The sequence below is a fragment of the Ananas comosus genome, unplaced genomic scaffold (assembly GCF_001540865.1).
Source record: "Ananas comosus cultivar F153 unplaced genomic scaffold, ASM154086v1, whole genome shotgun sequence".
NCBI lineage: Eukaryota > Viridiplantae > Streptophyta > Magnoliopsida > Poales > Bromeliaceae > Ananas > Ananas comosus.
The window spans coordinates 19,767-32,568 of NW_017890595.1; the positions used below are offsets into that span (position 1 = coordinate 19,767).

The window sequence follows — 12,802 nt, forward strand, 5'->3', positions numbered from 1 at the left end:
TTTTTGTCTGGCGGGGTCCCAGGTTTGGCGATCGAGGACTACCTTAGTCTACTTCCACATTATTGAGCTCCATCATCCCGATCGTGTGCTTCGACAGTTTGGGCTATTACACATATGCCACGCCCCGGGATCCCTTTTAGTTTGAAAACACAGTGGAAATGACTATAAATTATTTTTTTTTGAAAATCTGACCCCCAGGGTATGCCAGATCCGCCACAAATACAGGGAGTCCACTGTTCACATGGACAGAGTCTCCCCTGTATTTGTACGGCGTCGCACAAGTACAAGGTACAACCAGAATACAACCACAACTGAATATAAAGACATTCATATCTATATATCCATATACCATTCACCACAGGTTCACATTCATAAAACCACGAGAAAACTGTTTTAAAAGTTGTTTCCTACAAGAAAACTCTTTTCTTTTAAAACACGCTACCACGAGGGGTAGAAAACCATTTTCTATTTCATAGAAATCCAAAAGCGTTATTATATCCATAAAACAACTGAAATCTCAAATATTCGCATGTGATAATAAAACTGAACCATATAGATGTCTATGCTATACCAACAGAAATAACGAAGGTAGTAACTAACTACACAAATCGGGTCGGATGCTCTATCGACAGCTATCCGCATATCTCACGTCTCGTCCCAACCTCACCGCCTGCGATACCTGAAAAATGGTAGGGGAGGTGAGAACATGTAAACATGTCTCCCCTCCCAGTGCGTACCGCAAGCCGACGAAGGCGAGGAGTACCACAAGATCAGGAAGATAAACAACAGTATGGGTAAGTGAAATACAGTAGCAACGATAATGAATGAATGAGATATATATAAATGAAAGCACAACTACCGCTACTGTAACGAAGAACTGAAAGCATGCTAGAATATCAACTATAGTGGAGTTTTTACCCAACTAGTCTCCTTCAACACTTTTATTTTAAAAATAGGCTTCTGAAATTTGAATTTGTAAAAATAGGCTCAAAACTGCCACGTAGGTGGTGAGGTGGCGGGATACTTTAAAAGCGGTGAACCATTTACGCATTCATGTGCAAGCGGTAAATGGTTCACCGATTTCATGAGGATTTAAAAATCCTATAAAGGCGGTGAACCATTCACCGCCTTCATGGTGTACCGAGCTTTGCCAAAGTTTTCATTAAAAGCGGTGAACTATTCACCGCTTATAAATGCGGTGAATGGCTCACCGCATTTAAAAGCGGTGAACCATTCACCGCATTTAAATGCGGTAAACCATTCACCGCTTTCAAGCTGTACTGCAGCAAAACAGCAGCAACTATGCAAAATTCTCACATTAATTTTCAAGCATTTCAATTACAGAAATAATTACATAAAATCATCTATACCAACTTCAACCACCCTTTAAGTAGATAAAATGAGCTATACCAATATCAACACATTTCAATATGGATAAATTTAGATAATACTACAAAAATCAATATAGAAAGATCTGAATATCAAATATACATAATAATCTCAAAAATAATAAAAAACATCAAGTCCCCTCCATCCCCCTCCTATGCTCTCGCCCTCGTCCCCTGCCACGTCCACGTCTGTGTCCACGACCGCGTCCTCGACTCCGTCCTCGAATATGTATGTCATGCTCCATCTCAGGCTGCACGGGCTCAGTGACATGCATCTCATCAATATGCTCGATGGTGATGCCCTCGACAATCTGCTCCACCCTTGCTCAACAGCTGATGGTAGTATCCCTTCCTGCATCTCAATATGACCCCGTCGTCGTCGCCTACGTTGATATACAACATCATTGCGACGAACCTGCAACGTGGATGGAACGTTAGAAAGATGGATAGACGTGAATGGAATATCAAAATATAATACCTCTGACGTAGATGGAATCTCAAATGGAGGGATGGACGCCGACGGAATATCAAACTGCACTTCCGATGTCGAAGGGACATCAGAAGTCGAAGGGACATCAGATGGATGAATTGGGACAGATGTCGATGGAAAATCATACGCAGGCATCGAGCTGGAGGAAATATCATCGAAACCATATGTAGGCGCGGACGTGGAGGAATATCACCGAAATCATATGCAGGTGTAGAGGTGGAGGGAATATCACCGTGAGCACCAAATGTCGGAGAAGAAACATCCGAATGTCCTGTCACGGGTAATGTCGGAAGGCTCTCTAACACAGTCTCGAGATCCCACCATACATGTGCTAGAGCATCCATCATTCTAGTGGGCTCCGGAGGATCATCCATCAAATGACCGATACCGCTAACAGCATGTCGGAAAGTATACACCTGTATAAACATACATGATTATATATAATGAATATCCTTATATTAAAATAAACTATAAAATAAAATAATCTTACCAATCGTCGCTCGACATTCCCACGCGGCAGAAAAGTAAGTGGAGGCCGCTGTACAGGACGAGAAATCCACCTCCGTGTGATCCCCCAATACCACTGCATGTATACAGAGGTAGCTCGTATCGGATCTGGATCGACGAAAGGACTCTGCTCCGCAATATGCTCAAGACGATCTGCCCAACGCTGAATATATGGAGCATGAAATGCTGCCCAGTCCTCGCCTGATCTACCCTGCGAGGTGATCCTCTGTATAGCTTCTACAGGATCCGGTATATGCTGCAGCAATCCAAACTGACGCAGAACTCTATCAGGTAAATGTAGCTCGACAATATGATAGCATATCAAACTAGTTCTCGAACGCCAGATTGCTGAGCCCTCAAGACAAAATGCAGGAAGACCGATCAAAACATCCTCCGTATAGGGCATCCATGTAACCTGTACAAGTGTATTAAAAAAAATGAATGTAAGATTTTATAATGTTTATGCATGTATTTAATTTATGAAATCTATAAGTACTTGTGACTCTCTTTGCTGATCTAGCTCATCGCGATAAAACTCAATATCGGTCGCCCTGACATTTCCACGAAATCGCAATCCCATGTTCCACCTGCAGAAGTGATTAATAGTATATTAAATTATTTATCAAAATTTATTATTTTATTATATTATATTTTAAATACATTGCATACCGACAACCCAATGGACAATCATGCAGATCCGGTGGAGCTCCAACTCGATCGGGACGTCCAATATGTATATGGTCCCATGCCCATATCTAAAAACAAAAAAGTTAACTATAAAATTAGTAAAAGAAACCAATTTGCAAATTACAAGTTATTACTAAAAAAAACTAAGTTCTAGTGATTTGACCTGTAGTAGAGTACCAAAAGCACAACACTCGGCCTTTCCTTTCATAGAGGCATTCCCTAATGCCCGATAGAGATGGGCCAAGGTAGCTGCGCCCCAAGCTAGGCCTCCGCAGAAGTCAAAATCCTCAAGTAGCGGTAGCCACTTGAGGTGAACACGATATCCAGTGGGGTTAGGAAACAAACTGCATCCAATTTGAAATAAAATGTATGCTCGTGCAGATGCTGCAACCACGGCCGCCGGAGCATCCAAAGGAATATGCCGGAAATGCTGAAACAACCACTCCAAGCGGATCTGGCCGGCGACGACATCGTCTGGCTGTATCCCAAGAAGGAGCTCACATGTATGCAACAAATCAAATGAAACATGTCCTGTAACAGGCTCCCCATCCACTCGTAGTCCAGCTATAATGGCCACGTCATGTAGCGTAACCGTCATCTCTCCGTGACGTAGGTGGAATGTCTGCGTCTCGCGCCTCCATCGCTCTATCAACGCCCCTAACAGAGCCTGATCTAACTGTACTCGTCTGAGGCGGGAGACGTAGAAAAGCCAGCATGTCGTAAGTGCTCTATCACTCCCGGATGCTCGACTATCCATGTGTTCAGTTTACGGCCATGCTCCGTAAACTGAACTGGCGTGTACCCCTGTAAAGTTTATTCACTTTTTAGTAAATTTCCCTTTTAAGTATTACCCTAAATAAACTTTTTTGTAAATGCATAACTTAACATACCTTTGATCGCACGTAGCTCGACCGATGCCTATCCTGGTCTGATAGAACTAATAGATCAACTGGCCCGGGATCCTCTTGAACGCCCATCTGCAAATAAAATATACAAATTAGTGACTATTAATTGAACGTTAAAAGATAAATATAGAAATAAAAATACTGTAGATAGTCAAACATAAGTCACCAACCTAAAGCTCTACGTCTACGGCCTTCATTTGTTCTATCTTGATTATTTGGACATGTAATCCTATAATGTCCCTGTTGTTTACAAATAGTGCACATAGTTCTTCGCATTCCTTCTCTCTCGTCCATGGCATTTCGAATACGAGTTGATCTCGGACGACCTTTCTTTCTCCTAATTGGTGGTGGTGCCAGCGGTGGTCCTTGAGGGCGTGGCCAGCTTCTTTTGTCTGGGACAGGGTGAAATTACGGGATCACGCCCTCTTCTTTTGTCTGGGACAGGATGAAATTACGGGAAGTAAGCACGATGGTAATTCTCACATGTATACCATTCAGAACACAGATTATAGTAGTCAATGTTTATTTGACCATTACTGCATACAGCTAGAAGATGTGAGCATGGCAACCTAGTGAGCTCAAACTCATAGCATGAACAAGTCGAGCTTCTCCCATCAAGAACCACCTCAAATTGTCCATTTCCAGTAGTAATTTGAAACTCGTTTACTCCGTAACGATCCACACGGTGTTCTCTTGCGATTATCATATAACTCTTAATTAACGCCTCCTGTTTTGGTGTTAATACTGTAGTGTATGTCTCACCTTTATCACGGCGCTTAACAAAATAATTGTTCACCTTATAAAATGTAGCGGCCACAAATGTTGTAATAGGTAAACCACGTACACCCTTAAGCACTCCATTTAAACTCTCCGACCGATTTGTCGTCATTGTCCCAAAATGCCGTCCTCCATCAAATGCTCTCGCCCAATATTCCCTTTCCCCTTGGAGCTCGTGCACCCAAAGCCATGCCGCTGGATCCATTTCTTTCAACTAATTCTTATGCTCATAATATTCTTTTGCAGTTGCCGCACATCCTATGCCCGTATAAAATTTATTGAGCACAGTTTCATTTTTAAAACCGGCTTTTTTCATATTAGCCTGCATATGGCGGAGGCACCAACGGTAAGCATGTCCCTCGCTTCTCGAAAACTCCTCCGTAACAATCTCCTTTAACCTAGGAAAGCAGTCTGAAATGAAACAAATAGATCGATCACGTGTCACTAAAACCTTTAAATATCGTAAAAACCAACGCCAACTAGCCGTATTTTCTCCCTCACAAATAGCAAACGCCAATGGGTATAACCTATTATGCATCTACACCCATCGCAATCAACGCATGCCCTTGATACTTTCCATACATATGGGTTCCATCAATGCTCAACAATGGTCGACAATAAGAAAACCCATTAATTGACGGCCCGAAGGCCCAAAATACTCGCCCAAACTGCCTAACGCCATTTGACAGGATTTTAGGATCAAGACGCCATTGAGTCCCAGGATTCACACGCCGTAGTATAGATAGGAAGCGACCAAGGTCGGTGTATAACTCTTCCTAACCACCATAAATGATCTGTAGTGCTTTACTTCTAGCCTGCCGCGCTTTCGAATAAGGTATGTCTACATGCAATTCATTACGCACCTTTTCTTTAATTTCCGCCGGTGTCAAAGTAAGCTTTACTCTCAATGATGGGAGAATATGTCGACATATAAGAGATGAAGTACAGTTTCGATGTACAGTGTTAAGCACCGGCACTAAACATGTATGTTGCCCGGCGTATTTTTTAACTCTAAAATAACTCACATCCTTTGGTACCGATGCATGTAATCTCCAAGGACATGAATCTACCATGCATTTAACTGTATACGCCTTTGTCGTCGACTTTATTACTTTCTTTGAACGGTCAGTGAGCAATATTGTCATTCCCCGAGTGTGTAATTAAACTTGCTTATAGAATACTCCGACCACCGCATAGTATCCAATGGTAGGAGGGGATGTTTCAATCATGCGACGTCCATGACAGCGTTATCAGCCACTAATGGTCAATCCAATCGATCATTCTTCTACAAATTGATCTGGTGATTCTATGCTCTTACGACCTTCATCGGGATCATCATATATTCAATTATTGACAATTTGGATCATCACCCTAGTTATATATAATATCTTGTGAGGACACCAGTCCACCATCCATGATCTGCATCATGGTGGATAACTTCTGCCACAATGTTCTCATTTACGGCAAGTTTAAGATTCGCCAACACCTCTATTGATCATGTAATTGTAACCGATCTTCAGCCTATTTTTGTTGACACTTGCGCCCGAGTTTCCTATACCGTTATTTACTTTAGTTCCCAATGGATACGATCCAAGTTGATGCACATTTCATGAGAGGTGATGAAATCTAGCAATTTTTCCGTTCGTAGTTAATACACTTCTCTAACAAATAAACAGTGAATGAATCAATTAAGTATATAGGTATTCTAACCCTTCTTCATATGAGACGCCTTTGCTCTCTACCCAGTGGCGGCATGAGAACTAGAAGCCCCGTGGATGATGAATAGTACGTGGCCACGAGGAGGAGGATACACAAAACTTAGCATATTGGAAAAAATCTGTAACTCCTAGCAATTGAGAGGAAAGGCAATATACAATATTTTTAATATTATAAACTCTGTATACAAAGTTAATTTTGATATATCAACCGTAGGTGCATTAATCCTCAATATCAAGACCATGAAATGATTTCTTTCGGGGCCAGGGATATACATCCATATAAAGTCACTGTTTAAACATTCCGTAGAATAAATCCTAGAAAAACTCTCTTTTCAACGAAAAATTAGCAAATCCACGGAGGGTGTTGCCGACCCAGTGCCATCGCCACCACACAGTGAGATCATCGTTCGTAACTTCAACTATATCGAAGTATTCATCCCGGTGAATATCGGACTTTTATAATTATTCGATACTCATCTTCGAAGTATCCGCGTCAATCTATATATTTTTCTCTCGATTCTGTAATGTAATGTCACTGGATACCAGTAATTTCTTCGACGCCAACGTACTTTGGATTGCTATCGTGCTAAATATTTCTCCATTCATGATGAACAACAATAGCACATTTAACTACGCGCCACATCCAAAGCTTAACAAAATATAAAATTTGTAAATAAACATAATCTACCAATTTAAAGTGTGACATTGTTATGCAAATAAGCCTGCAAATCACAAAGTACGTTCCATTCCCCTAGAAACACTAATAACTTGATCGGAGCATCATTTGTTGGGATCGATCTACATTCCTGTAGAGTTAGAATTAAAATCAATAACTACATCTGAGGGGTATCTCTACACTAACTAGGGTTTTAAAATGTGAGCTAAAGCGTGTACAACCCACAAAATATAGACCAAAATACTCGTTTTATTAAATAAACAAAATACTATAGAAACAATCAGCTCTATTTCAAAAACAATTAGATTTTTCTCAAACCTCTCACCACTAACCTAATGGAACAATGTCCTTGCAATGCTGAGGAGAGAAGGCACGGCAAAAGAAGTACAGACGGCGCCGGCGACGGCGGTAGCGACGGCAGCGTCGGACTCGGCTCGGAGTGAGTGAGATAGAGATGAGTGAGGGAGCGTGCGGGAGACAGAGAGGAGAAGCTCGGGAGACACAGGAGCTCGGGCGCGGGTACAGTCGGCGACGGCGGCGTCGGCAGCGACGGCGGTGTCGTACTCGGGTCGGAGTGAGTGAGATAGAGAGGAGTGAGGGAGTGTGCGGGAGACAAAGAGGAGAAGCTCGCGCGCGGGTGAGCGAGAGAAAAAGAAAAGGGGCTCGGGCGGGGTGGCTTGTATATTGATTAAGGGCGGTGAATGGTTCACCGCTTTTAAAAGCGGTGAACCATTAACCGCCTTTAAAAGAGGTGAACCATTCACCGCTTTTAAATGCGGTAAATGGTTAACCGCTTTAGGAAAGCGGTAAACGATTTACTGCATTCGTGGTTTTCCCCGCACCGCTTATTGCATCACGGATGTAGGCCTAGGCCCACAAATGCGGTGAATGGTTTACTGCATATGAAAGCGGTAAACCATTCACTGCATATGTCGATATCACCCACAACCGGCTGACTTGTCCTATTTGGAGACTATTTTTACAAAAAAAAATTTAGAGAGGCCTATTTTTAGAAATAAAAGTTTCATAAAGACTATTTATAAAAAAAATTCAACTATAGAAGCAAGACAAGTATAAGGAAAGAACTGTAAGTATGCATGCAACAACTGCTACTATAGCTATATGCGTCAACCGGACGAGAAGTCCAAAAGTACCCAATCTAAACTGCCGTGTCGGTCTAAGAACCTTAGGCAAAAGCCACTACCTGCTCACACTTGGCATGTAACCCTAGCACAAAGAGAACACTGCTGGGCTCACGGGTCAGATGTACGACCACTTTTTCGGAAAAGAACACCCTCCTGCGTGGGATCAACCCGCTGGTGTACGTGAAATGCACTCGAGCTGTGGTGATTAATGCAGATACGATCAATAGCCAACCGTCGGCAACTAGCCGACAATCACCGCCCCTCAGGGCACACTGACCAATAGGTCATCGAACTGTAAGAAACACGAGTACCGATCGCTCAGGTCAACTAGGATGGAACCACTCAACATCCTATCGAAGATATGCAAGTATAATACAGAACTAACCGTCAGCACAAGCGGCAATTCTACCCCTCAGGGTATACCAACCGTATAGGTCATCAGACAATGAAAGTCACGAAACCGGCCGACTAGGTCACATAATGTCGAATGACGGATCTGTGTAAACTATAATCATCCGTCGGCACTAGCCGGCAATCCCACCCTTTAGGGTATACCGACCTCAAAGGTCATCGAACGACAGGAGTCACGGAACCGACCGAATAGGTCACAGATACGAGATATAAGAACTGACCAATCAGGTCACAGATACTGAATACAACAACCGACCAACTAGGTCAACAGATATCACAAGTAGATAGAACTACTCCTACTCAGGATACTAATCATGCAAACAGCGAGTAGAGTAAGATGTAAACAATAGGGGTGCAAGGCTCAATATACTATACTACACAATAGTAATAACAGGAGAATAGGGATAGAAGGATATCACTGAGTGTGCACCACTGTACCTACTTCGGATCGAAGTACCCACCTGTAAGAATGTCGTGCCTGTCTCCTGACTGCGAAAGAACGTTAACCGGATCTACGGAGGGTCCACCGGATTAGTATCTAACCCACAACTAAAAAAACCCTAAAAGCATAACCCAACAAATAGACCCACGAGAATTGGTTTCCCAAACCGATTGCCGAAATAAGCCGGAAGTCCCGTAATCACACTGGGACTCCGTCGGGACCCACGAACTGTCCCGGAATGCACCGACTCGAGCTACAAGTCACCCGCTGCCCCAAAACACATCAAATTGGATGTACAAGGAGCAACAATACTAACTCACATCGAAACGATTATTGTCGGATAATCGTTCTGATCCGGGTTCCCGGAAGTGTCAATTTCAACACCGGAACCCACCATCGCTCACCCATCATTTCCGAACCCTCGAAATGATGTAAGTGACCAGCCAACAAGGCTTAGCGACATAATAAATCATCAGGAAGCACCGTCGGAATAATTCTGAATCGAACACGCGTTCCGTCAGCGGATTTCGCTGACAAACGCACCGGAAATGCATTTTCGATCTCCGTAAAGGCTTGGGGCCTTGGACAATCAGTCCAGAGGTTATCCTAAGCCCACACTTGTTGCCAACAGTAGCCCCGACATATGAAAATGCATAAAAGCCCTTATCGATACATAAACGGCGCATAAAATATAGGGTCTTTTCGCGATTTATCAATTTTGCCAAATTGACCTCTCAGTGATCATTTCGTAATTCCTAAAGATCCGTCCGTCGAATTTTCGAACGGATTGCGCCAGCGCGTTCAGTACGACTGGAGCATCGAATCTAGCATCTTGTTTCATCCGATTTGGTCCTCAATTTGCGACGGAACACACCCTCTTTGTTTCCACTCATAAACCACATATATTAATATATGTAAAATCAATCAAACCCCTTTTTCTCGACAACTGTGCATCAGAACCCAATTCCGTCAGTGCCATTGGGTCCAGAATGGTTGAGCTGATCAAAATGAACTATTGGAGTCCTATGTTCGGAGTCCAATACGCACCAAAACCCTTCTCTATTCACTGGCTCATCCGAAAAGCCGGAGTTACTATTCACTTAAGTCATCAGTTCTGGTCGCGTAACTTCTCCATTTTCACTTGTTTCTTCATGAAATTTGAAGAGTGCTTATGTAATTAAATTACACACAAAAACATCGTCAACCGAGAGTTTAGCTACACTGTCAAAATCTCAGTCCTTATAATACCTGAAGCAGTGCTTGCCATACCTCGCATCAATTCATGAGGCAGAGCAAATGAGGATTCGGCATCATACCATGCTTCATACATTCAGCGTTGGAATGATAGATTGGTAGATATAGCAGAGGTGGTCCCTGAGACAGATCCAGATCATATACGAGCTACCACTATTTACATACAGTGGTATTGGACGATCACCAGGAGGTGGATATCTACACTTGTACAACGGCCACCCCTCGCGTATCAGCCACGTGGGCACGTCGAGAGAGTATTGGTATGATTGTAATATATAATATCTTTTTATATTTATTTTTATATATACAAGAAAGTTTCGTATAATCTTTTTGATGGTGCTTTTATTTCAGATCGATATCGTGCAGAGATCACATTATACGATCAAACGTGTCCTGTCAGATATTACAGGAGGTGGAGTATTAGATGCCCTATCACATGTTGCCGATCAGATGGAAGCAGTTTTGGAGACTTTACCTACGCTTTCACACACTGTACCTCCACGATCGGTAGACTATGGTGGAGCATCGACGTACGGCCATGCACCAGTATATAGTCCATCGAGGCCATCATCACCGATAGAGGAGCCACCTTATGCTGATGTTATGGACCCGGCACCAGCTCCAGTACCACAGGATCCACCTCGAGCAGTTGATATTGTTTATTACAGGCGCCGACATATGCAATCTAACCTACAGATCAGCCCTCCTCTTCAGATCCTCCACGACCAGACATACTGCCGACACCTGCTACTGCTGTGATTGAGCCGGTTATTGAGGGTGCTGCTATCGAGCATCTGGACCAGTTGGAGATGTTAGAGCCTTTTGATGAGTATGGTGTTGATCGTGGTCGCGAACGTGGTAGGCGACGTGGTCGTGTGAGTAGGAGGAGAACATATATTATATTTCTATATTATTGTAAAACTTGCTTTAATTTTGGATATTCTGTTGTGATTATCTAGTATTGATACTTTATTGAGATTCTGTTGGTAGTGATGTGTATATTGTACTGTTGTGTTGTGATGCTGTGATGTTGTATTGTACTGTTGCGTTTAGGTATCTGTATTGTATTATTGTGTTGTGATGTTGTGATGTATATTGATTTGATTTTTTGCACAAAAAATATGGCGATGTTGTGATGTGTATTGATTTGATTTTTTGCGCCAAAAAAATGGCTAAGTCAGGTTAGTTGTATTGGACACGGTGAACCATTCGCCGTGTCCAATACAAATACCCGGGACTTAGCTATTTTTGGCTAAGTCCTAGGTACTTGTATTGGACACGGTGAACTGTTCACCGTGTTTAGACACGGTGAACTGTATAGACACGGTGAATCATTCACCGTGTATAGACACGGTGAACCATTCACCGTGTCCAATACAAATACCCCACTTAGCCATTTTTGGGTAAGGGTCGGGTATTTGTATTAGACACGGTGAATAGTTCACCGTGTCCAATACAAGGTGAATAGTTCACCGTGTTTAGACACGGTGAACCAATCACCGTGTCCAATGTATTATTCACACCCTGACTTGGGTGTTTATAATACATTGGATATGGTGAACTATTCACTCTGTTTGAACACGGTGAATGGTTCACCGTGTTCAACTTAAACACTTGGCCCCAGCTCCGCCCGTGTGGCGCTGACGTGGCGCTTGCGTGGCAGGGGCAGGGCCATTTTTGCAAATAAATTTTTGACAGGGCTAATTTAAAAAAAAAATTTGTCAGGGGGCTATTTGCAAAAAAAAAACCCTAAAATTATCTATTAATAACCCAGATGGGTACAAGTATCTGAGTATGCTTTCTGTGTCACAAATTTATGTCTAACTTGCCTTGTGAGAAAAAGGCGATTAGATCATGCCAGCAAATCCACTGATGTTGAATCAACTTGAAAGGTGTCACGCCCCGGGACCGATACCAATTTGGCCCGACCCGAGCACGTCAAACAGACGCTGAACGGACAGGGTTTCCCCTATCCGTCCAAGGCTCATCACATGTACAAATTTAAACAAGAAATGCACTAGCGGAAACATACACAAACGGCTTACACGAGGGTAAGCAATAGCCATTAGTGAAAGAAAGGAAAACTAAACATTTACAAGTACTATGATTCATTTTTGATCATATACATTGCATTCATCTTGTTTACTTTCGAATTCCTTACATTTCATTTCATCATTTCTTTCTTACATCACATTTACCTCAAAATACACATTACATTCTTTTCTCAACATCACTAGTCATCAAATACAAAAGATGAACATAGGGTACTCTACTAACAAAATGTAAACCCAACTCAACTCTGGTGGCCTCTGTCTAAGGCGCGATACCTTTACCTCGGTCGCTCGCCGGCTCGCTCGGTCCCGGCTCTGTGGAAATAGTGGGGTGAGAACTACAACAAAGTT

The 12,802-nt window shown here is 42.6% G+C and overlaps 2 protein-coding genes across 2 annotated transcripts; both read right to left on the minus strand.

The window, feature by feature from the left end:
- Positions 1-1,500: 1,500 nt before the first annotated feature.
- Positions 1,501-2,267, minus strand: LOC109703936. Its single transcript, XM_020224678.1, has 2 exons — positions 1,867-2,267; positions 1,501-1,803 (listed from the first exon to the last, which is right to left on the minus strand). Exons 1-2 carry the CDS (start codon positions 2,011-2,013, stop codon positions 1,501-1,503), a joined length of 450 nt encoding a protein of 149 aa, XP_020080267.1. The 5' UTR covers positions 2,014-2,267.
- On the minus strand, positions 2,245-4,205 carry LOC109703937 (serine/threonine-protein phosphatase 7 long form homolog). The gene is made up of 7 exons (XM_020224679.1): positions 4,148-4,205; positions 3,963-4,049; positions 3,236-3,876; positions 3,055-3,140; positions 2,882-2,972; positions 2,369-2,800; positions 2,245-2,268 (listed from the first exon to the last, which is right to left on the minus strand). The coding sequence occupies exons 3-7, from the start codon at positions 3,827-3,829 to the stop codon at positions 2,245-2,247; spliced, it is 1,227 nt and encodes a 408-aa protein (XP_020080268.1). The 5' UTR covers positions 3,830-3,876; positions 3,963-4,049; positions 4,148-4,205.
- Between the last annotated feature and the right edge of the window lie 8,597 nt (positions 4,206-12,802).

Excerpts from the sequence above, each read along its gene's own strand:
- LOC109703936 (XM_020224678.1), bottom strand. The coding sequence starts at position 2,013 with ATGCCTGCGTATGATTTTCCATCGACATCTGTCCCAATTCATCCATCT. Across the intron at positions 1,804-1,866 it reads AGATTCCATCTACGTCAGAG|GTTCGTCGCAATGATGTTGT; the intron begins GTATTATATTTT and ends TCCACGTTGCAG.
- LOC109703937 (XM_020224679.1), bottom strand. The coding sequence starts at position 3,829 with ATGGATAGTCGAGCATCCGGGAGTGATAGAGCACTTACGACATGCTGG. Across the intron at positions 2,973-3,054 it reads GATTGTCCATTGGGTTGTCG|GTGGAACATGGGATTGCGAT; the intron begins GTATGCAATGTA and ends TCACTTCTGCAG. Across the intron at positions 2,269-2,368 it reads GGAATGTCGAGCGACGATTG|CGGTATCGGTCATTTGATGG; the intron begins GTAAGATTATTT and ends ACATGCTGTTAG.